A 23,838-nucleotide genomic window follows, 5' to 3' on the forward strand; every position below is an offset into this window, starting at 1 on the left:
GATTCTGTAGTGACTTGCCCTGCTGCTGAACTCCCTTCCTCCTCATCAAACACGCGTTTCAGGTGCTGGATCAGTGCCATGTCGCTTTTGCATATTTTCGCGCAGATTTCTCTGCCTCCGCCATGTATCTGTCCTCTACCTCCGCTCGTTTTTTCTTATTTTTGCTCCGCACTGTCTATGAGGCGCCAAACTCTGCTAGCATCTGTGCGCGAGAGAGACCGAGTGTGTTCACTCCGCTCCGCGCTCAAATAAAGTTTTTTTAAAATAATCAAACGTCTCCGCGTCGCGCGACATAACGAATCGATTAGGAAATTCGTTGCCAACTCTTAGTAATCGATTTTAATCGATTCAATCGATTCATTGTTGCAGCCCTAGCTACAACGTAACTTGCACACGAGGACAAACCCAGGAAAGGAATACAAAAAGTTCAGTCACCAGCCTCAGAAATCGCAAGTTGTCAACATCTCAGATCAGAGACCAGATAAATGTCACACAGAGTTCTAGCAAGGACTGTCTAGAACAACTGTTAAGAGGAGACTGGATGAATCAGGCATTCATGGTCAAATAGCTGCCAAGAAACCACTACTAAGGAGAGGCAACAAGCAGAACAGATTTGTTTGGGCCAAGAAACACAAGGAATGGACATTAGACCAGTGGAAATCTGTGCTTTAGTCTGAGGAGCCCAAATTTGAGATCTTTGGTTCCAACTGCAGTGTCTTTGTGAGATGCAGAAAAGGTGAAAGGATGGGATTCCACATGCCTGGTTCCCACTGTGCAGCATGGAGGAGGTGTGATGGTGTGGGAGTGTTTTGCTGGTGACACTGTTGGGGATTTATTCAAAATTGAAGGCACACTGAAACCATCCCATCTGGTTTGCGTTTAGTTGGACGATCATTTATTTTTCAACAGGACAATGACCCCAAAAACACACCCCCAGGCTGTGTAAGGGCTATTTGACCAAGAAGGAGAGTGATTGAATGCTGCGGCAGCTTCCACAGTCACCAGCCTGAACCCAATTGAGATGGTTTGGGGTGAGCTGGACTGCAGAGTGAAGGCAAAGGGGCCAACAAGTGCTAAACACCTCTGGGAACTCCTTCAAGACTGTTGTGAAACCGTTTCAGGTGACTACCTCTTGAAGCTCATCGAGAGAATGCCAAGAGTGTGCAAAGCCGTAATAGGAGCAAAGTGTGGCTATTCTGAAAAAACTAGAATATAAAACATGTTCTCAGTTGTTTCACCTTTTTTGTTAAGTACATAACTCCACATGTGTTCATTCATAGTTTTGATTCATTCAGTGAGAATGTAAATGGTCATGGAAAAAAAAAAAAAAAAAATTGAATGAGAAGGTGTGTCCAAACCTTTGGTCTGTACTGTATGTATACTGTAGTGAAAATATCAGATTTCTTTGCTTGACTACCCACTGCAAACTGCTTACTATATGCTGACATTTATGTAATTGGATTTATTCTGTTATTGAACTACTTTTACAGCATTAATGTTTATGCTTTTGCTCAGTGCTGTTTGTGTTGTGTACTGAATCCTTTTAAAAAGTACATTGCCTCACATCAATCTATCAGTCCTCGTTTTACCTGGATTGATGACTTCTAGTCGCTGCTGGATTTTTTCTAAGTGCTGGATGTAGTCAGTCAGCGAGCAGTCAGCCTCCCGAGATGTGGACATAGGGCTTGTGTGCATCCTAATGACAGATGTCAGCCAAGAATATGCATTAGAAAACACATGGAAAAGAGCTAATAAACTCATATGCTAGAACTCATAAAAGCAATAGCTTACCGGTTCTGTAGTATAAAGGGAGATTTGACTGAAATCCTAGCAGCAGTTAGTTGAGCTGTTGGATCTCGCATGGTAGCACTGTTAAAGATCTGGACAGAATTTTCAGACTTCTGAATCTCGGTCCTCTTTCTAACAATCCGATTCCATTTCTTGGTGAGAAACTTGAGTCTGCAGAAAAAGTTCAATAAATGTAAACTGCATGGGACAGCAAAGAGTTTCTAAACAGTCCTTACTCCTCAGTAATTGTGCTCACCTGGAGATGGCAATGACTACACGCACCCAAGTCCTGAAGCGGTTGAGTGGTCGTGGACGGGGAGAAGCAGCTTGGGGGTCCAATGAGGAGGGACGTCCTCCCATGCGTGCAATAAGGGCCAGTGTGACATGCTCACACTCCTGGAACCCACCCAGCAATAGGAGCAAGTACCGCTTTTGGTAAACCAGAGACTTACGGAAGCTCTCTGCACGTAAGTATTTCTCATAGAGACGCTGCATCTGCATTTTACAAAAATCACAGAACAGCGTCAAATCATTAAAAAGCCTCCACACATATACATATTATGTAAGCAGAAAATATGAACTGTCATGTCAGTCAAAATTTATATTGTCCCTGAAAAGTACCCACTGCCTATGGTCAAGGAACTGCTGGAATGGCTAAATTAGTCTAAAAGAATTGCTTATGTCTGCTTGTGTGACACAAATGGGGGTCTCCGAATAAGTTTTTGTCCACCCTACTTGTCCACCATTTTTGCTGATATTTCTGGGGTATGCATTGCATGATTAAACACACTTACATTCTAACATGCATGCTGTTTTATGACTATGACTTATCAATTCTTCCAATCAAATTTTCTACATTACTTCAAATATGTAAGTGAGATAAAACTTAAGGACATCTGAACCAGGTGTTTTTCTGGTGTTTATGTAGTCAGGTGATTGCGAGCTGATCAACAGGGTTAGAGGGCTACCACCAGAAAAATGGACATGCCAGACTGCAATCAGGTGACTTGTTTGCAAGATCTGTTTTTCTCAGTGAGTGTGTCTGGCCCCTCACTTAATGCCATGAGCAGCAAGGAGAGGATCAGCTGGCACTGGAACACACCATTGCCTTTCCAGTGTTTGTTGTGCAGAGATCAGTGTCCAAAAAGGAGCCCTCTCACAGGCACCTACGTGTGGTGATCCAGTTTGTCCTTTACCCAGTGACTGATGTAAGGGATTGAGAGGTAGTGAGTGCATGATGTGGAGTGTAATAAACAATGTTCCTTCTGTTCTGCCATTCTCCCAACGCTTGGGGTTCACACTGCCTTTCCTACTGCCCAGCTGGTCGAATGGCAAGCATGTGAACAGTTGCTTTGGGTTAAGCTCTGTTGCTGTCTTGCACTCACTTTCAGCTTGGATGCAGACTGGTGTTTCAAGCTTATCGCTGACTTCTGCTAATGCAATCTAAACATGACAGCAATGGTGAGGAGCCTTAATCTACTCTGCCCAGTGAGGACATATGCTTTTTGTTTGTGTGAGCAGCGGTTTGTCTGCATTGCGAGGTCAGCATGAGGCCAGCCTCTGTAGACTATGGAGACCATCGCCTTGAGCAGGGGACTAGTCCCAATGGATGCATACATTTACAGCATTTATCAGACGCCCTTATCCAGAGCGACTTACAATCGTTAGTTACAGGGACAGTCCCCGCTGGAGCAACTTAGGGTTAAGTGTCTTGCTCAAGGACACAATGGTAGTAAGTGGGATTTGAACCTGGGTCTTCTGGTTCATAGGCGAGTGTGTTACCCACTAGGCTACTACCACCCACCATGTGTGCTTACAGCCACATTACTCACAGTGTTTCCACAGTTTTGTCTGGTTAGGAACTTCTGCACAGATTTCTTGTGTTTTGTCAAGTGAATTGACTAAAGAGAAATGTCATGTTATCTGTCCCTGAAGAGGAACAAGGTACAATACTACTGCCCTGCCGTGGTGCTACTTAGATTGACAAAGAGCAGCAATTAACTGAGGAGAGATTGGAGTAACAGGTGGTTTTATTCGGGTACATGGCCCCTCCCCTGTCACACATCACCTGCCTATAGGTGTGATTAAATGGCGTATGCAGCTACACACACAGAAGCATGGTTTTCCCATATTTCTAGTACCTTGAGCCTCTTCAGGGAACAGTGGTTATATGCATAACCTTACATTTAAAGTGCTACTGCATTCTTCTAATGATTTAATCCATGAACACAAAGCCACATTATGGAGAACTGTGGTGCCTTAGCAAGATGGGTGAGAAAGATCATAAACCAGGGGTATCACCTTGGGGTGTGAAGGCTCAGACACATGGTCAGCCTTGGTCATGCGAAGGATGTTCCGCAGGCAAAACACGTCATTCTGCTCTGCTGTTTCTCTGATCCCATCGGACCTCATCTGCACAAAACACAGCAAAACATTTAAAGTTAAAAAGCACAGCTTTCTAAAACCGCTCTCCAACCAATTACATCAAGTTGGTATTTTTTTTTCCGCTGGCATAATGTCAATCAACCTGTGGGCCAAATCTTGACTGATTCATTCATTCATTCATAATCAGTGCTTGGAATTTGTGGGTTTTTGTTTATCCATCCGCATCCTGAGGATTTACCACAAGTTCTCAATTGGTTTAAGGTCTAGGGAGTTTCCTGGTCTTGGACCCAAAATTGTAATGTAAATGACTAGGATGTGGGATGCATCAACTATAATAACTATATTAACTATAAGAAGGCTCTTAGCGCGGCTCGATCAATGTATCTCTCCTTGTTAATAGACACAGACAAAAATAATCCCGGATTCCTGTTTAAATCTATAGCCAAACCAACCAGGAATAAGACAGAAACGGATACTACCACTCAATATCATCATATTAGCGATGATTTTATGAATTTCTTTAATACTAAAAGAGTCGCGAATAGAGATAAAAAGCACAACAAATAGCTCCGCCGATATTTCTATGGAAAACAATATTCAAATAGCTGACCACCGATTAGAACGCTTCAACCTTAATAAAGAGCATGAATTAATTAAATTAATCTCGTCGTCAAATCAATGCACTTGCGCTTTGGATCCGATTAAAACAAGGTTTCTTAAGCAAATAGCACCCAATATGATCACTTCTATCCTCAAAATTGTTAACTCGTCGCTTAGCACCGGCCACATACAAAGTTCGTTCAAGGTAGCAGTCATTAGACCCCTGATTAAAAAGCCTGATCGCAGTCGGCTTTCAAATTAGACCGATATCAAACCTTCCCTTTATATCAAATCTTAGCTTAGCGCATACCTAGACAGTAACAATATCCACGAAGTATATCAACCGGGATTTAGACCTCATCATAGCACTGAGACAGCGCTGGTTAAAGTGGTTAATGACCTGCTGTTGGCCTCTGATCAGGGACGCATCTCGCTGCTTGTCCTGCTTGATCTGAGTGCAGCGTTTGACACTATCGATCACGTTATTCTCCTTGCCAGGTTAGAGAATGTTATTGGGATTAAGGGAACAGCCCTTGAATGGTTCAGATCATATTTGACCAACCAATATCAGTTTGTGGACATCAATGGTGTTTCGTCTTCACATAGTAAAGTAGAGTTTGGTGTTCCACAAGGTTCTGTCCTATGTCCGTTACTTTTTTCCCCTACACATGTTACCTTTAGGTGACGTCATCCGCAAACACGGTATTAGCTTTCATTGCTACGCTGACGACACACAGCTCTATGTCAGCAATGCCAGATCAGAGGCAGCAGCTGAACAACAAAGAGAATTGTCTGAAGGACATTAGACAGTGGATGCTCACCAACTTTCTTCTGTTAAACCCTGATAAGACCGAAGCTCTTATACTTGGGCCTCAAGCAGCCAGGCATAAGATGGCTGACTACATCATAACTCTGGATAGTCTTTCTTTTTCACCAAGTATTGAAGTAAAGGATCTAGGCGTCATCATTGATGCAGGTCTCTCATTCAATTCGCACGTAGATAATGTCACTAGGATAGCATAAGAAATATAATTTCAATACATGCTGCAGAAAAGTTGGTCCATGCATTTATTACATCAAGGTTAGATTACTGCAATGCATTACTGTCTGGATGCTCTAGTAGGTGCATGAGTAAACTCCAGCTAGTACAGAATGCTGCAGCCAGAGTTCTAACTAGAACCAGGAAATTTGACCACATCACCCCAGTCTTACAATCACTGCACTGGTTATTTACAACCCGCCACACCCCCTTCGATCAATGGGTGCGGGGTAACTATTGGTACAAAGGGTACAGAAGGTCACAGCTGGGAGCAGATCCTTCTCCTATAGAGCTCCGCAGTTGTGGAACGGCTTGCCAGTCAGTGTCCGGGACACTGAGTCTCAGTGTTTAAATCCAATCTCAAAACCTTTCTGTTTTCTCTGGCAGAGTCCCCCTGTTAGACACAGACAATGTTAAATTCACCCTAGTTAGGCTGGCCTAGTTAGGGTACCGGGCCACTGTAGCACCAATATACTACTATTACCACATATTTCAGTATCAGTCGTACAGTGCCACCGTCTGCCGCTGCTTCTGTCTGTTTTCTCCGAGACACTGAATCAAGCGCCCAGACTACTGGCATACTCCAGTGAAGAGACCAGCAAATAAATCCTGGTTCCTGACAACTGCTAAATGAGACTACATTCTGGACTCCTCCAACCCCACAACTGTAGGATTTATTATTATATTGTACAAATCATCACCAGCCCTGCACTGACACCATTTGCAGGCTCACTCTACCCTGGAAGGGGGTCCCTCACTCCTTCCCAACGTTTCTTCCTTTCTTTTTTTTTTCCTCTCTCCTAGAAGTTTTTTTTCCTGTGGAGTTTTTCCTTGTGTGCAGAATGGTAAAGTGTGGTGGGTGTCAACTGTAGGGCCTGTTAAAGCCCATTGAGACATACTGTATGTGATTTTGGGCTATATAAGAAATAAATGTTGTTGTAAGGCCAGGTCGGACTGTTATGGAGACCTTGGGACAGGGACTAGGAGTCAAGAACTGGTATGGTGCCTTAAGGATGTGAAATGTCTGGTGACAATTTTGTGGGGGAGAGTGTAATAATTGGGAATGCAGGGCTCCGGGAAAGGGAAAGAGAGTGTGCAGCAGCCACAAGGATGGTCCAGAGTTAAAATGACAATAAATCCTCTTTCTGCCCTCAAGTCTTATAGGTAAGTAAACTCTGGTAGAGTAAGAACTTGTCATCTAGGATGCATGGGGAAGTTGCATAAAACATTAGTGCAGACACGACTACAGTCGTACATCAGACAGGAAGGTGCAAGCTAATTGCTAACCGGCCAGCATGAAAACAGGTTTAGTAAACTCAGGAATACTGCACAGATGCCATTATGTGCAATGCGATAAGATGTGCATTTTGCCGATTTGTAGTTTGGAAATCAGAGTTAAAGTTGTTGTTAAACTAGAACCAATGAATGTTCATATTTTCACTTTTGGGATTTACTGATTAGTTATGTTGTTAAGATGGTATAGTTAATTTGGGAGAAAATGCAAATAATTGTTGTGTGTAAATAAATTATTAGTTATCTGTTCAATGGAAATGTAAGAAAAAGAATTGCAGAATGTTTTAGTTTGTTCTGTTTAAGCATTAATATTATGTGATATGACCTGCAGGGCTCTGGGATAGCACAGGAGAATAGGAAAAGCAAGCAGCAGCCAGAGGTCCAGAGTTAAAATGACAATAAATACCTTTTCTGCCCTCATGTCTTACAGCCTCCCCACCTACTTTCATTTGAATGTGCTGCGCCAGGGTGTTTGGCCGTGCCTCACCCAGTAACAAACAGTTCCCACACGCTGCTCCCCGGGAGCCTTTTATGATTTCTGCATCAGCTTTAGTGAGCGGTGGGCAGACATTTCATTCAGTCACTGTGTGCTGTCCCGCAGTGTATCACAATGATTATCACTTCACTTTCAAAGCTCTCAGAGCTTAAATAAAAATCAATAGCGGGTAATTACTAATTATGCAAAAGTCAGCCTTTTTATGAACATAAGTTCCTACATGCCTGGTTCCTACATGCACATGTGCGTGTAGCGTATTGCATATTGCACTACATTTGAATAAGTCCACATTTGTATGCTTGGCCAAATGTAATACTGACATGTTGCATGTCCAATAGCTGGCTAATTAAGAGACCTGTACCTGTTTCTGCAGCTGCTCTTCTTCCTGGTGCTTCTGCTCTTGCAATGAACTCATTTGCAGCTGCTCCACCTTGACGCCCATTTCCTGTGCATGAGCACGCTCCTTCTGGAGTTGTCCCTGAAGTTCTGCAATGCACTTTCTGTCATGTGCAGTAGCAGCTTGCAGTCTACGTGCTTCTTCCTCAAGCCGTTGGGCATGGTTGTGGCTCAGCTGTACCAGAGTACCAGACAGTCTGGAACACCGGGCACGTTCCTCATCCAGCTGCAACAGAGCTTGCTGTGTACATTCACGCTCATGGGACACTAATGTGTCACAGCGGGAACGTTCAATCTGCAGCTCAGATCGCAGATTGCTGTTTTGCAGTTGCTCCTGATCCAAACTCACATTCAGCAATCCCAGTTGAGATGCCTGCTCTTGTAGTGTATGCTTGAAAGACAACACATAAAAGCAGATTCAGATTAACCTAATAATAATAATAATAATAATAATAATAATAATAATAATAATAATATCAACATATGAATGGTTTTAAAGTTCCCCTGACATGAATTCACTTTAAAGTTCAAAGTTCAAGTTCCCCTATTGTCAATGATTGATGCTAGAAATAAAAGTGTCCATTCTGCTTCGCCTTTCAAAGAGATGCAGCTCAGACAGCCTGAACTGAAATTTGTCCCTTTATGTAGTCACAAGGGGATTAATGTTTTTCTAGAAAAACGTCGACACGGCTTGCCTATGCCAAACATTGTGGTTGAATGTGTTTATGTCATTTCTGCAAATGCCTCCTCAACTTCTACAGGCCACTCTCCTTGTTCCACCTCTCACCTCCTCATTACCATTTAAAAGCTACAGACATTGAAACGGCACATCCCGGGGAAATCTCACTGTGGGACTGGATCAAAGTTATTCTGCACCAAGGCAGAATCTCAGAGAGACACTTCAGATACAGTATTAGGTGACCACTAAAACCTGTTTTTAAAAAAAAAAAAAAAAAAAAAAAAAATGGCATGTGAATTTAAGAATTTTAAAAACCTCTAGTTGCTGCAGCTGATCCTCCAGCTCTTGAACCCTGGTCTGTTTTCGATGGACAGCCTCCTCACATGCTTGGCACTCAGCACATTTGTCCTCCAGCTTTTGTCTATGCATGTGAGACACACACACACACACACACACACACACACACACTCTCTGTTAAATGCAATATGGGAAATAATTGGCAATCACAGGGACCAGTGTATTTGCTGTAATGCTACCATTTCTAGACATGGAGGGATCATGACAAACTACATGTGTGTGTTGCATATAGATATGTAAGAGAAGCAGCGCTAAAGTTGCGTACATACCTGTAGGAGCTCAGCTCATGATGTAGCCCCTCCAGAGTACTAGAGACATTTTCCAGCTGCAGATGAGTCTCATCTAACTGCAACCTCAGCTTCGAATACTTATCCTTCTCTGCCTGCAATTTGCTGTGATGCTCCTCCCCTTGAGATCGTTCTAACTGAAGCTGAATTTGTAGCTCCTGTGACACCATCTGCAGCTCCTCAACTGAAAACAAAAACTATAAAATGGCCGAAAGCACAGACTGCATGGAGAAGCAAAAAAAATAAAAATGTGCCCAGAGTAAACTTGTCAATGAGTTCTGTATTCGACACACAGATTGTCGCTGTATTTTCTCTCTCATTAAAACAAAAACCTAGAAATCTTCACTTTTTAAAAAATATAGCCAATGTGCAGATTTAAGCACTTCTGATGGTATGACATTTAAGGACATTTCCAAATGGAAAGACAGGGAATAGTTTAATATACATTAATTTAGTGCCTTTCAGCTTGGGGTCAAAGTAAATGTGTAAAACCATGTAAGTCACGCAATTTCACACTCCTGAAAGCCATAGATAGTGTATAGTGTAGATAGTGATTTCTTTTTTTTTTAACGTTGTATAGTCAAAAGTGCAGCAAGTGGAAGAGCAGCTGTATTATTTAGCAAAATTTCACAATTTACCAGCTGCAGCAATTTAAATACCAATGGGTTTATGTAAATTCACAGACACGCATGACCATGAAAGTGGAGATTTCTAGGTTTTTTATTTAATGAGTAATAGAAAATGAATGTCTTTCAAATGCAGAACTCTACTGAGGTCAAGACCTTTTATGGGAGAGGGGTTCAAATATTGTGTTTTCTATAATTGCAAATTTGCACAATATTCTACGTTCATGTCTACTTCGGAATGTGAAAGTTTATTCAAATTATATATGGCAATATATAGTCAATGGTTCAATTTATATTGCAATATGAATTTTATACTATTTGCAAGCAGCATTGAGCAGGCCCAATGTAGTAAGCACACTGATTTGCAACCATCTTGCAAAGCTACAAGGCCTGTGAAGTGTAGTTGCAGGTGGACAATAAGTTATGTGAGGAGCATTCAGTTTGAAGTCTTGTTGGCATGCAGATGTGAATCGGGTCAATGCTTACTGACATGCATAATGTTTGTACGCATAATATTTTTTGTCACGAAAAACAAAGGCTCTAAAAATTATTATTTTGAATACAATAGAGCCTTTGTATGTTCTGCGCATTGGGCCCCTTTTATAACTGCATGTGTATGTTCTGGTCAGAGCCAGAAAAGGAAACATGCAAGCTCTAAATTCTATATTCAGAAGTTTGTGTGTGAGTCTGTACCATCTCTTTGCAGGTGCTGCTGCAGTTGTGCACTCTGTACGTGTGCAGTTTTGAGGGATGTCTGCAACTCCTGCAGCTGCTCCTGCAGCCTCTGCACCTCTGACTGCTGATTGCACCAGTTGGCACAAATTAGCTGTTCAAGTGAGCATGTCAGCTGCTCAGTCTGAAAGAGGAAAAAAAAATACTAATATAGAGCACAAAAAGACAAGAAAAAAAACCTTTTGAGGTGATACCATAATACAGTACAATCATAGTGACTTACAGCAGATCATGTTAAAATTTGAAACTGACCTGTTCCTGCAGCAGTGTCTCTAGGTGTGTGAGAGGGCTGTGGTGCTGGGGTGCATGATAAAACAGGCTCTGCAGCTGTGCGTGTAGCCATGACCTCTCATTTTCCAACAGACCCTTCACTGCTTGGAGCAGCTCCATGGTCCAGTCATTACAATCACGGTCCATCTGTCAACGCACATAATTGACATTAATTTAATAGACTAATTATTGTCTTTAAAATACGCATACACCTGGTGAGCCTACCTATTTAGATTTATTATTATTAGAAAATAAAAAAATGAATAATTTTATATATACAGTACAGACCAAAAGTTTGGACACACCTTCTTATTCAATGTGTTTTCTTTATGACCATTTACATTGGATAATTCCCACTCCGCATGTGTTCATTCATAGTTTTGATGCCTTCAGTGAGAATCTACCAATGTAAATGGTGATGAAAATAAAGAAAAACACATTGAATGAGAAAGTGTCCAAACTTTAGGCCTGTACTGTATGTGTGTATCAAAATTGGTCAAGCCTACAGTCCAAAAACAGGTGTTTCCAATTTTTTGTTACATGTAATAAAAATGGAAATATCCCCCTCACTTAGTGCTATGTTACAGCATCTTTGGCAGTATTGACTGACCCTACAAGCTTGCTACACTTTTCATTTGGGATTTACTCCCACTATTCATGGCAGAATCTTTCAAGCGCAACTCAGTATTTGCTTGTTCAATGTTACAAAATGTTTGTATCGATTAAAGGGGGAAAGGTTACCTCCCCTTTCTCATGCTTTGTCTGCTCAGAGAATTTTGCACCCCTCCCGTAAAGAATTTGCTCCACCGACAATCATGGCTTGCAAACATCAGAGCCCAGACTTGAATCCAATTTAACATTTCTGGAGAGATCTTAAAAGGGCTGAGTACAGACATTTTTGGAGCACTAGTGGAGTGCACTAGTAGTACTAGTAAACATGTTGGCCTCACCAGTATCACAATTAAGGTAAAAAAAATGCTTTAACTAGTGAAGTATTTTGGCTTTCACTAGTACTACTACATTTACAGCATGTATCAGAGCGCCCTTATCCAGAGCGACAGTCCCCCTAGAGCAACTTAGGGTTAAGTGTCTTGCTCAGGGACACAAAGGTAGTAAGTGGGTTTTGAACCTGGGTCTTCTGGTTCATAGGTGAGTGTGTTACCCACTAGGCTACTACTAGAAAGACATTTGTAATTTACTACTAGCACTAGTGGCCTGAATGTGGCACACTAGTGAACTAGTAAGACGTTTGGCAGCACTAGTTCAGTCCAAATAATCACTATTCTTGCTTATTGCAGAATTTAGATTTGCATAATACATTTCTTTAAAAAGCACTTTTCAGTTTTTTTTCTGTAAACAAACAAACAAAAACAAAGCGGTGTGTGGTTTGAGCACTGGTGAAGTATCACTGGAATACACACACACTCACCTTAGGCTGACAGTCGGCCATTCTGCATAGCAGACTTCTAAGTGAAAGCACAGTCTCCTGCAAGGCCTGCCTCTCCTGCTGCCATGAAGGTGGAGGGGATGGATCTGAGCCCATCTGTCCTGAAGGGGCGGAGCGCCGGGAAAGAGAGAGAAGTCTGCAACTTTCCTGATACATTCGCTTCAGCAAAGTCTGCACACACACAAAAAAAATGTTAATAAAAAAAAACAAAACAAAACTTTTAAAATGTTTCAGTTTCTCTCAACCAGCTTTAACCACTTTAAAATGTCAAATGGGTGGTAGTAGTCTAGTGGGTAAGACACTCAACTTTATTCCAAAAGACAAGTCACAAGTTCAAACCCCACTTACTACTACTACTACTGTCCCTGAGCAAAGTCTCCACGGGGGACTTTGCTAATGAGTCCACACCACAGTTAAATTGTAATCAAAAAGCATTGCAAATCAATAAACATTGAACTCTGGTAAACAGGGCCGATGGCACTTACTGACACATGTAAGAAGCAATTTCCAAATTTCTAAAAAATTATAGTAAGAGGAAAGAGGAAAGATTTTCATAGCAGAAAAAGGACATCTGGAGGACAAGGAAAAGTTACAAGAACCAGTAAATAAAATTCTACAATTATCTGGCCATCGAGAACTACAAATCAAAAAGGAAGAAATTAGACCATGTCAGACAGGAGCTTCAACACCTGGGAATTTATACAGCGCCGCACTAGGTGTGGAACTAGGCTGCAGCGACGAGTCAATGATGTCAAAGAATCAGTTCTTAAAAAAAAAAAAAAAAAAAAAAACGTCAATGTCAAATCCAGTACTTGACATCACGCCCAGACACACGTGGGAGACCAAAACAAAGCAGAATGGGTAACGAAACTCAGTCCACTTCTCAGGTTCAGCAGCCTGCACTCCCAAGCAATAAGTCATCAGAAAACAACTCGCAGTCCTACCAGAAACGTAACGGTAGTTACATGTAGTCTTTGCGAGATGGAGCTAGCATACCACACTAGCACGATGCTCTCACTTACGGAGTCACGAGTAAGTAACGTTACGCTCACCAATGTTTGTAGTGTATTGTGCAACGTGTACTTGAGCTCTCTGCACTTCATTGATGTGAGCCTAACCCTAACTGCTAATACCTAGTGGCTAAACATGTTGAGCTAACGTTAGTTAGAAATAGCATATACTGCTGGCATTATTGGAAAGGATGGCTAACAGAACACCGCTATCTAGCCACAAAAGCAGTGTCTGCATCACCAGAAGTTCCATTTCATTTTGCAATAAACCATTTTGGGACTAGGGAATTGTTAAAACTAACTAAGGAATGTGTACTGTGAACTACACAGTGTTTGTATTGAACTGCATTTTTTTGAGATTGTATAATACGAGATTTATTTTCAGGCTTTCAGTCTTCTTCCTTAAAAGCTGTAAAATAGTAATTTTATTTTGTGTTAAACTCAGGAATGTCCATACTGTGAACTACACAGTGTTTCTTTTTGCACAGCATTTAAAAAATAAATAAATAAAATAAAAATTCAAGAGATTTACTCTTGGGCTGTAAAACCGAGTGCTATTCCTTAAAATAAAATGACTTTCACAGTTTGTTTTTCACAAGCTGGGATATCCACACAGTGAACTCCACAGTGTTCTGTTTTGCACTACAACTTTTCTTCCAATACCTTTAAACTTAAGTTATTGGTACTCTAAACAAAACCATTTTGTGACACTGCTGTTATTTTGTTTTAAGCAGAAGATTTTTGGCTTTGGACTCTTTTGTATAATAAAGTAATCTATGTAATCTTTAGGGGCAATTAGTGATTTTACGATTTTTATTTATTTTTTTAAAATCATGCAACAAAAAAAAATGGTTAGATAAATCTAATTAGTCATTAGAATTGTAGACTTATTTTATTGAATATCGCTGAATAATCATTTAGGGTGTCTTCATTACACCGGAGTTTCTTATACTCCCATTTGCTATTTGTTCAATCAGTGATCTATATTTTTTATGTCAAGGCTTTTATATTTGTTTCAGAATGGACCTCTTCCATTGCCGAAGGATTTTCTTTTAAAAAGATTAAAAAATCTATTTGTGCTATTTATATGGAATAATTGAAGAGCTAGGTTGCATTTATCTTTGCTATAGCTACTCTTTTATAGAGGAGGCTTGTTTGAAGGCAAGTATTCGCTACAATGAGCAGAAAAAAAAAATTTCAGTGGGAACTCCCAAGTTCAACAAATGACCACGGTGCAAGAACAAGTTCAGCTGCAGGAACTTGCTCAGGAATGGCAGCAGCCAGGTGTGAGTGCATCTGCACGCAAAGTGGGGTAAAGATAGTGAGGTGGAATATGGCCTAATGTCAAGAAGAGCAGCAAAGAAGCCACTTCTCTCCAAGAAAAGAGAATAAAACACTGAAATTGTATCCATGGGCAGTAAACTGGGACGAATTGTTTTGAAAAACAAAAAAAAAAAAGTCCAACACTGCAAATATTGACTCTTTGCATAAACTTGATGTACTTGTCAATAAAAGCCTTATCAAATAAAAATCCTTATCAAAGTTATAAAATGCTTGTAATTAATACTCCAATATACCACAGAATAAACAAAACAAAAAGATCTAAAAAACACAAAAGCAAATTTTGTAAAACCAGTATTTGTTTCATCTACCCAGTGGTCCTCACAAAAGCCCAGATCTCAATCCCATTGAGAAACGGGCAGGTCAATGTTCAATCTGGATGAGCTAGAACAATTTGACATGGAACAATTAGACTGGGCTCATATACCTCAAGAGACATGTGCCAACCTAGTGATTAACTACAGGGAGAAGCTGTTGTCAGTGATAAGAGGCCACTATTGACCATTAAATGGCAGGGGGGGAGCGAGTAATTTGGCACTGTTTTCGTGTTACAATTCAGCAAAATCAATAAAATAAAATAATAATAATAATAAAAAAAAAGTCTTATAAAGATGATGCCCACAAACAGTTGAATACAAGCAGACTAAGGACATTAATTTCTTGAACCAAGATGACCTTACTTGGTTCAGATTGTGTCAAGCATGTGTGGTGGCAACCAGGAGACCAAAGACCAGTGTGTCTTGCCTACAGTCAAGCATGGCGCTGGAAGTGCCTGGTCTGCAAGACCCCCCAAAACCCTTCAATTTAATGACTGCCTTGCTAAATAGAAAAGGTGCTGAACTGGGCAAACATGTCACCAGGCACCCCTTAAGGCACTCCTGGAAAGAAAAAATTTGGAAAATTGGCCCATACACCAGCGCAGGTTGGGGAAACCGGAGTGCGAATGTAATAAACAACCTAGATATAAACTTTATTAATTCGCATTTTTCATGAATGAAGTATTTGAAAAGCAAGGCTTCCTGTATATTGGTAAGGGTCTGATGTTGGGAGATTCTCAACCTCATTACGTGTATAAAAGAAAAGACAACAGAACTAATCAATATACCCAGATTGCTGCACCGAGGACCAGGCCAAAGAGCTTCCCAAGGATGTCAGATTGTGGACCAACACAAGGCTGGAATGGGCTACAAGAACATTGCCAAGTCGCTGAGTGAGAAGGTGACAACAGTCATTCAAAAATTAAAAGAATCATAAAATAACTGCCAGTCTCCCTCAGTGCGGAGCTCGACACAGGATCTTACTTCATGGAACTTCAATGGTAACAAGAACAATGTGAGACCAACCCAAGACTAGAGGAACTGATCAATGATCTTAAGCAGGGGTGTCAAAGTCAAATGGACAGGGGGCCAAATTAAAAATTTAGGAATAAGCCAAGGGCTTGGACTGATCGAATGTTCATTGAAAAAAAAGAGACCACATATAGTCTAGTGATCCCCATTAAACAGTCTGAAAACCAAAAAATATATTGCTATATGATCAAATAAATAAATAAATAAATAAGCTTTATGAAAAATCCCCAAAACATGAACATTAAATGAATGAAGCGGTATTATTTCAAGGCACCATCAGTATTACTTCTCAGGGAAATAGCAAAAATTGCCTAAATTTACTTCAAAGAAATAAATATCAGCAATTTTCTATAATTCACTCAACTGAAATATTTTTATTTGATTGAAATACAATAAAGTGCAAAAATCTTCAAGGAAAAGTCACATGTGGTGTGAAAACAAATATTTCACTTTTAAACTTTAACTGAGTAAAAACTCTATAAATACGTCATTGCACAGTAATGTTCACTTTTTTGAAGCTGTGGCTGATACTTGGTAGTGTCATCTTTTGAACAAGTTCATCAATGTTCGGGGCCAGGCTCTGGGCTGAGGAAATCCTCAGGATTGAGTGGAGGTGTTCTGCAGTAAGTCGACTTCTGTGTGATGTTTTGTTTAGCTTCATCAAAGAAAACAGTTGTTCACACAAGTATGTGCTGCCAAACATAGACAACGTTTGAGCAGCCTGGATGCGCAACTGGGGCATTGTTTCGAGGAGGAAATGGGCAAACTCCGCAGCACCCACCGCCGCATATTTTGCTTTCAGTGCATCACTGCATTGGAGCTCGATCAACTCCATTTGGACGTTTGGTGGTGAGCTTTCCACGACAACTGCAAATGGATTACTGAGCACTTCAAACCTGCTTTTTTGTGCTTCAAAGTCAGCAAATCGGTGTCGAAAGTCAGCGGTGAGTACACTCATTTTATCAGCAAACTGTGCGTACGGGAACACACTGGTAGAGAGCTTTTGAATAATGAAAGGAATTGGCCTCCCGCTCAGAGCACCACCGTTGAATTGTGGGAAATGTAGTGCGTTGGTGCGTGTAAAGTACCTGGATGCTGCTGGCGTGCAGTGACCTGCGGGTCAGTTCTAATAATAAATTTATATAATCCCCGGGGCCAGAAAAAACCCTCTCAGATGTGGCCCGCGGGCCTTGACTTTGACATATGTGATCTTAAGGGACCTCAGTGTTGTGATCAGATGAGATCAAAATCAAGCTATTTGGCATCAACTCAACTTGCCATGTTTAGAGGAGGACAAATCCTGCCTATGACTCCTCATAGTATCCTCATAGTAAATAAATTAATAAAAGACATTGTATTACAGCTCAATGTTTCAGTCTTGATAACAATTGCTGAATCGTAATTGCATACCTGCAGTTCACAAAAGAATTAATGGTAAAAACACAAAATACCTTACCTGCAGCTCAGGTGACAGCTGTTCACTGTAGTACATGCTTCCTGCAGCACTGTCTGCATTGGTAGGTGCAATGCCTCTGCAGCGCAGGTATTCCACAAACTGAGCATCCAAACGCTCTGTATTCTCCAACTCCAGTTTCAACCGCATTCCCAGATTGGGACTCATATCTACACACACAAAACGAATGACACATAATGGCATGAAAGCAGACACACACACACACACATTAACCAATCACTTACTGCTGCCATATCCATCACTAGTCCATTCAGGTTCAGAACCAGGAGAGGGAGAGCAGATGAAGTGGGAGGGAGTCAGGGTCAGTTCTAGGGTGTCCAGCTCCCTCAGCTAAAAACACAAGACAAACATTACAGCAGAATCTATGGGTTTTGTCTAGTCTAACGAATAAAACGTAAATTTAAAAACACTAGGGCCCTATGATTTCCATGATGCAGAACACCAGAATAGCAGAATCCAACAAATCAGTTAAGTTTATAGCAGAATAATACATAAACAATTCATGAATAAGAACAACTTCTCTTTGGTAAGAACAAATATGTGACGACCACTTACAGTCAATAACTCATATCAAAAACAGAGAAAACTAGCAAACTTTTAATCATGCAAGTAAAATCATATGAAATGCACATATTTACAAAAGGAAAGAATAAATGCCCAAGCACTTTGTTGAACAGTGATTAAATGTGAAGTCATATTGCCGGTTATAAAAGGAAAACATGGAAGAACTAAAATGGTGCTTTGCTCAGTGGCACCTAAGGGTCATGTAGCAGAAAACAAATTTGAGATAATTGTGAAACCAGGATTATTTCTCAGACAATTGCACCACCAAAATTTCTAATTGTTGCAACTCTAGCCTCGGGTAACCTGCTTGCCAGATGTTTGGGCAGTAGCATAGATGCTCAATATGATGGTGGTGTACTGGCTGGCTGAAGAATCAAAGTAGTATAGTTGATCACATTAATGTTAAATAGAGTTTAAAATGAATTAGATCGATACAAGGTGACCGATTTACATTTACAACATTTATCAGACGCCCTTATCCAGAGCGACTTACAATCAGTAGTTACAAGGACTGTCTCCCTGGAGCAACTTAGGGTTAAGTGTCTTTCTCAGAGACACAATGATAGTATGTGGGAATTGAACCTGGGTCTTCTGGTTCATAGGCAAGTGTGTTACCCACTAGGCTACTACAACCGGTAAACACAATAAAGTAATATTATTCACATTATTAGTCAAGAATAAACTATGCTTATGAATTATACCATTTCTCTGACTGAATGCACAGCTCCACTAGCATCTTACCTTATTGCACTCAAGTGAGTCCACCATGGAGTGGATATCTGAAGAGCAAATGGAGCCCAGAGAGCGTGTAGAGGGGGGTCCAGACTCAGGGGAGGCTGCACGCTTAGGGAGTGACTCCAGATGAGAGTTATGCAAACCACTGAGATCTGACAGGCGGGAGGTATGGAAAAGTCTTGAGTGATCGTCGCTTAAGTCAGGTTTGCGTAACAGCTCAGGCGAGCAGAGGGATAAGTCATGTGACATGCTCTCTTGGAAGCCCAGGCATTGTGGTGGTTCTTTGGGGGTCAGAGAGCACTCCAGATCCTGTATACTACAGCGCTGTCGCAGATGCTCCAACTCCCTCTGCTGACAGGCTAACTCTTGCTCTTGCACGACCAGGTTATCCTGCAAGCCACAAAGCTCTGCCTTCAGGCGAGAATTATGCACTACTAGATCTGCTAGGGCGTGGTCCTTGGACTGAGAGACATAGAGAGAAACACAACAGCATTTACATTTTTCTTCTGTACTGCACACTTGAATGCATACCCACTCACATTTTAGTACCTGGCCCTCCTCCTGCAGCTTATCTGCTCTTTCTGCACTGGAGCTAAGACCCTCTTTCACTGCAGCTAGCTCCAGCTTCAGGGCATCATGCTCCACGCTGAGCTGGCTTAGCTGCCTCGCCTTCTCTCTAATGGCTGATTCTGCCTTGGCCAAGGTCTCCTCTGCACAGGTCTGCAGAAGAAAGTCAATTCAGCAGTTGCCCTCAAAATAGAAATGGGAACTGGAGTGCTACTAGAACATGGTGGGTTTTACACCACCATTCTACACATCTGCTTTATCAGACCTGACATTTATTTCTGCTGCTTTAACTAGTCACATAAATAGTGCATAAAATAATTTAAATAGAAACAGTGAGAAATATAAACTAAAAGTAAGCTTGTGGGAATTTATTTAAAATAAAAAATGCAATAAACAGTGCAGCTGCTCATATGTAGGACAGGTTTTATTTAGTTTTTGTCTTATAACACTGGTTAAAAAGTTAGGGGGTTAGATGGTGGAATCAGTAAGCACAATATATTTGGTAACACCTGTAAAACTAACATACTGACCCAGTAGCCTTGTTACTTACACACTTCTAAGAACACCGGACTCGTTTTGAGTTCAGGAGTTAATGACCGCAGCAGCAATGAATGAAAAACTAAATTTTTAATTCCTACCAAAACATCCTTCTGGGCTTCCTCATGTCTGAGAACTTTTTCCTCCAGCTGGGACTTTAGATCCTGAATGAGAAGGTTCTTTGAAGTCACTTCCTGTTTCAGCAACTCATTTTTCTCCTGAAGTTGTTTCACTTTCAGTTCCACAAACTGCCCCCCCCTGGTCTCCAAGGTTGCAATCTCTGAGCTTCCTGTCTGAAGTTTCATTTCAAGCAAAGTTACATTTGACCTCAGATGTTCTGCAGCAGTGTGGCTCTCCTCTACTTCTAGCTGAAGCATCAACACCAGTGACTCCAGTCTGTCCTTCTCCACAGTCATAGATAGCAGGTCCTGGTGGGCTTCATGCCTCTCCTGCTCAGCGGCCTTTACCTGGAGCTTCAGCTTCAGCAGGGTGTCCTCACAATGACTCAGCCGGTCTTCCAGCTCTTGGAGACAGACTTCCAAATGCTCCACCTTGTTCTGTCTCTCCTCTAGCAGGCCACAAAGCTCCCGTACCTCTCCCTGTTGCTGAGACAATCTTTGTTTTTCTTCAGTTAGACAGGACCCGAGAACCTCCACCTGGGTTCCATATTCCTTCTCCTGGGAAAGCAGAAGCTTTTGCAAGGCCTGCTTCTCCATGGCTGCTTGCTCCAGCTCATGTTGGAGTTCTTGGTGTTGCAATGATGACTGCATGTTATATCTGGTGAGTTCAAGGCACAGGCTTTCTTCCATGACACTGATTGGGCCAGTAGTCCAGCTGGTGCCCCCCTCACCCTCACAGTCTCCTTGGCTGCTGGGCTTGTGGCAATCAGGGCCATGGTGGGCCAACTCTGCCTGCAATTTGTGAATGACCTCATGCAGCTGTTCCACTTCCTGCTCCTGGTCCTGCTTCAGGCGCTGCTGGTCACAGCGCAGTGCTTCCAATTGGTTGCTCAGATTCTCAACCTCAGCCTGTTTCTCCTCCACAGCCTTGAGCACCAAAAAAAAACAAAAAAAACACATAGCATCATAAATGCTTTTGGGTTATGTAATCAGCTTTGGTGGGCTTCAAACTGTGCCTTACACAGTTGTCTTTGAACGTGTGCAGCTCCTGCTGCATACGCAAGATCTGCTGGTTTAGGTGGTCAATCTCTTGGTTTTTGTCTTGCAGAAGGGCTGCAGGAAGCTGGGAATGCACATACTCCATGTGATCACACTGTTGGTGCTGCCCACGTAGTGTGTTCACTGTCTCCTACACAGGAAACAGAGACCAATATGACACTTCCAACGCCCCCAGTGAGTGGCAACCTGTTGCAGCAACTATGCGTATTTCTGAGCATCCTTCTTATTTTTAAAGATGATTTTATTTCAACACAGCCTGCCTGCAGCATAATCTGTCAAACCACACATTAGAGGTCTGCAGATAAAAGAGGACTGGTGAAAAGAGACCGACAGACACACAATTCATTTAGGCAGTGAATGGAAAATTCCTCTGTTGATGCCTTTATCATGTCTATGCAACACCAGCATGAGAGGGATTAAAAAGACTGTAGGTTTTAAAATATATATTATAGTTTTTAGCGCATATTGCCCATTCACAGGTGTAGTAGTGAAATATTAAAATGGTACTTGTAGCTCAATGAGTTCCAGCTGCAGCTGCTCCTTTTTGCTGTTGTGCTCCCAGCTGAGGAGCTCCACTTGCTGTGAGAGTTGCTGAACCTCCTCCCCCCGTCTACTCAAATCACTCTGCATTTCATGCACCTGCTCCAAGAGGAGCTCAACCTGACAAATATACATAGTAATCTTTCAAATAGGCAAAACACCAATGTGTGTAAAAATGTTTAAAATCAGGCGTCCCCAGGGCAGAGATAATGTTAAGTTTACAACTCAGCTTATTCTTATCAAACTACTAGGAGGTCACAGCAATTTATGAAGTCTTTTATTCACAAGAACACAGACACAGACCTGCTCTTCCTTCTTCTGTAGCTCCTGCTGAGTCAAGTTGAGCTGTTCCTGGAAGCTCTGGTCGGAAGCTTTGTCAGAGAACCAGTGTCGAGATTCATCTAATTTGGACTGCAGTGCAGAGATTTGGAGCTTATCTGCATAGAGTTGCTGCTGCAAGGCCTCCTTATCCTATGAGGGTGTGGGATCATTAAATGTACAGCATGCCCCTGACCATGCTATTGCAGTCAGATAATCAGATAAATGTGGAGCATAGACAAAAATGACAAATAATGACTTAACATTCTGCTAAAAGACAGACATTTCTCTATTTACAGGCCTGATTGTGAAACAATCTCCGGGAGGTGAGCAGCAAGTGGGCCCAGATATTTAAACAGCCTGATATATAATAACACGAATCATGACCCTTTGCAATGTGACTGCTTATGTACCTGCATTAGTTCCTGCTGCTGCCTGTGCACCCTCTGCATTTCCTGCTGTGTTGGCACACTAACGGCCCCAGTGCTAATCATAAGTGCCTGCTCCAATTCACAGATGCGGCCTGCCATCTTATCAATCTCATCATCACGCTCATCCACATCACGCTGGCACTGCTCCTTGGCCTGCAGGAGGGTAGAATAGTCCTCCATCTTGTTCTTAATGAGCGCCTGCAGACTTTCGACCTGGGCAAAGAATCCAGGTCATTTCAGACACAAAGCAGAATTTAACAGACTCACTGCAAGATTGTATAAAGAGCAATGGACAAACTCAAAATGGCAAAGGAGATGTAGAAGGGCCTTAAATATACATTTGCAATGAATTTACAATATGCAATGCACAGCCATTATTCAATCTACACTACAGCACAAGCAAAGAGCAGTACACTGAAACATGAAGGAAGGGTTATGGGAAGTGGGACTTCACACAAAGCAGTGAAACACAGAAGCATCGAAGAACTGTTGAAGCCTCTACTGCGGTGTCATACCTGAAGGACCAAGTCTTCAATCTACATCATTTAGTAAAGGGGAGGGAGAGGTGGAAAAGTCAGCATCATTTGGCATGTCAAAAGAGCCATATCACATTCTAACTGGATAAAAACCTATCATGTTAAAACCACTGCACAGACATAAAATGGAAAATTATTTTAGAGATGACCCTTACCCTTTGACAGGTCATGTCCCCTGTGCTGTGCCCTTTGGCCGAAAGTTTTAACTGAACCTCCAGGTTCTTGATCTCCTGCTGAAACTCATCTCTTTCATGTTCACGCTCCACTGCTTGTTCCTGCACAGAAGTCCCCAGATTAAAGCTGCATTAAAACATAAGTCAAACCCTCTGAAACTGGAAAAGTTCATACTAGAACTGCACTCAATTAAATCAGGAAACATTTTAGGCTTAGCTGAAATAATTTATTGTTTTGAGATTTCAGTTAAGACATATCAGAGTTTTTTCCTATCTCCACTTAAGTGACACGGAAGATGCTTATAAAATAAATAAATAAATAATTAACTAAATCAATACTATTAATGCACACCCCAACAGTAACAGTACATTTCTGCAGTCTATATGTATGCTTACAAATATTGTGCAGTCTATAAAATGTACATGGAGCTCACATCAATGAACTGTCTGTTGTGCTTCAATTGTTTCTCCAGAGCTGTTATTTGCTGCTGTAGGTCCTCGGTCTCTGTTCTGTGGACCTCCTCCAGCTCCTGGGTATGATTCTCCTGCTCTTCCAGTGTGCTCTCCAAGAGATGGATGCGGCACACAAGGAGGCCACGTTCTTTTTCCGCCTGCCTTTGGACATCCAGACTCTCCTGCACCAACTGCTGCCTCTCCTTTAACAAACCTGCACACAAACCCAAAAGCACT

The 23,838-nt window shown here is 41.6% G+C and overlaps 1 protein-coding gene across 9 annotated transcripts in view; it reads right to left on the reverse strand.

Annotated features, from left to right (window-relative positions):
• Nucleotides 1–23,838, reverse strand: part of pcnt (pericentrin) — a 48,231-nt gene that overhangs the window by 2,861 nt on the left and 21,532 nt on the right. For 6 of the 9 annotated variants that reach the window (XM_028954286.1, XM_028954284.1, XM_028954282.1 and 3 more), the window contains 22 exons: nt 23,583–23,815; nt 23,131–23,250; nt 22,955–22,975; nt 22,422–22,652; nt 21,994–22,161; nt 21,658–21,810; nt 21,113–21,280; nt 20,074–21,018; nt 19,418–19,588; nt 18,875–19,330; nt 17,794–17,899; nt 17,552–17,718; nt 12,378–12,566; nt 10,931–11,095; nt 10,640–10,802; nt 9,303–9,504; nt 8,992–9,097; nt 7,963–8,388; nt 4,090–4,200; nt 2,045–2,283; nt 1,792–1,959; nt 1,590–1,696 (listed from right to left, as the gene is read on the reverse strand). In XM_028954286.1, the coding sequence (XP_028810119.1) occupies nt 1,590–1,696; nt 1,792–1,959; nt 2,045–2,283; nt 4,090–4,200; nt 7,963–8,388; nt 8,992–9,097; nt 9,303–9,504; nt 10,640–10,802; nt 10,931–11,095; nt 12,378–12,566; nt 17,552–17,718; nt 17,794–17,899; nt 18,875–19,330; nt 19,418–19,588; nt 20,074–21,018; nt 21,113–21,280; nt 21,658–21,810; nt 21,994–22,161; nt 22,422–22,652; nt 22,955–22,975; nt 23,131–23,250; nt 23,583–23,815 (4,815 nt within the window). Of the gene's footprint in view, nt 1–1,589; nt 1,697–1,791; nt 1,960–2,044; nt 2,284–4,089; nt 4,201–7,962; nt 8,389–8,991; nt 9,098–9,302; nt 9,505–10,639; nt 10,803–10,930; nt 11,096–12,377; nt 12,567–17,551; nt 17,719–17,793; nt 17,900–18,874; nt 19,331–19,417; nt 19,589–20,073; nt 21,019–21,112; nt 21,281–21,657; nt 21,811–21,993; nt 22,162–22,421; nt 22,653–22,954; nt 22,976–23,130; nt 23,251–23,582; nt 23,816–23,838 lie in introns of those variants that run through there. The other 3 variants (XM_028954281.1, XM_028954285.1, XM_028954287.1) reach the window with 3 other exon arrangements.

This window comes from Denticeps clupeoides, chromosome 15, assembly GCF_900700375.1.
Source record: "Denticeps clupeoides chromosome 15, fDenClu1.1, whole genome shotgun sequence".
NCBI lineage: Eukaryota > Metazoa > Chordata > Actinopteri > Clupeiformes > Denticipitidae > Denticeps > Denticeps clupeoides.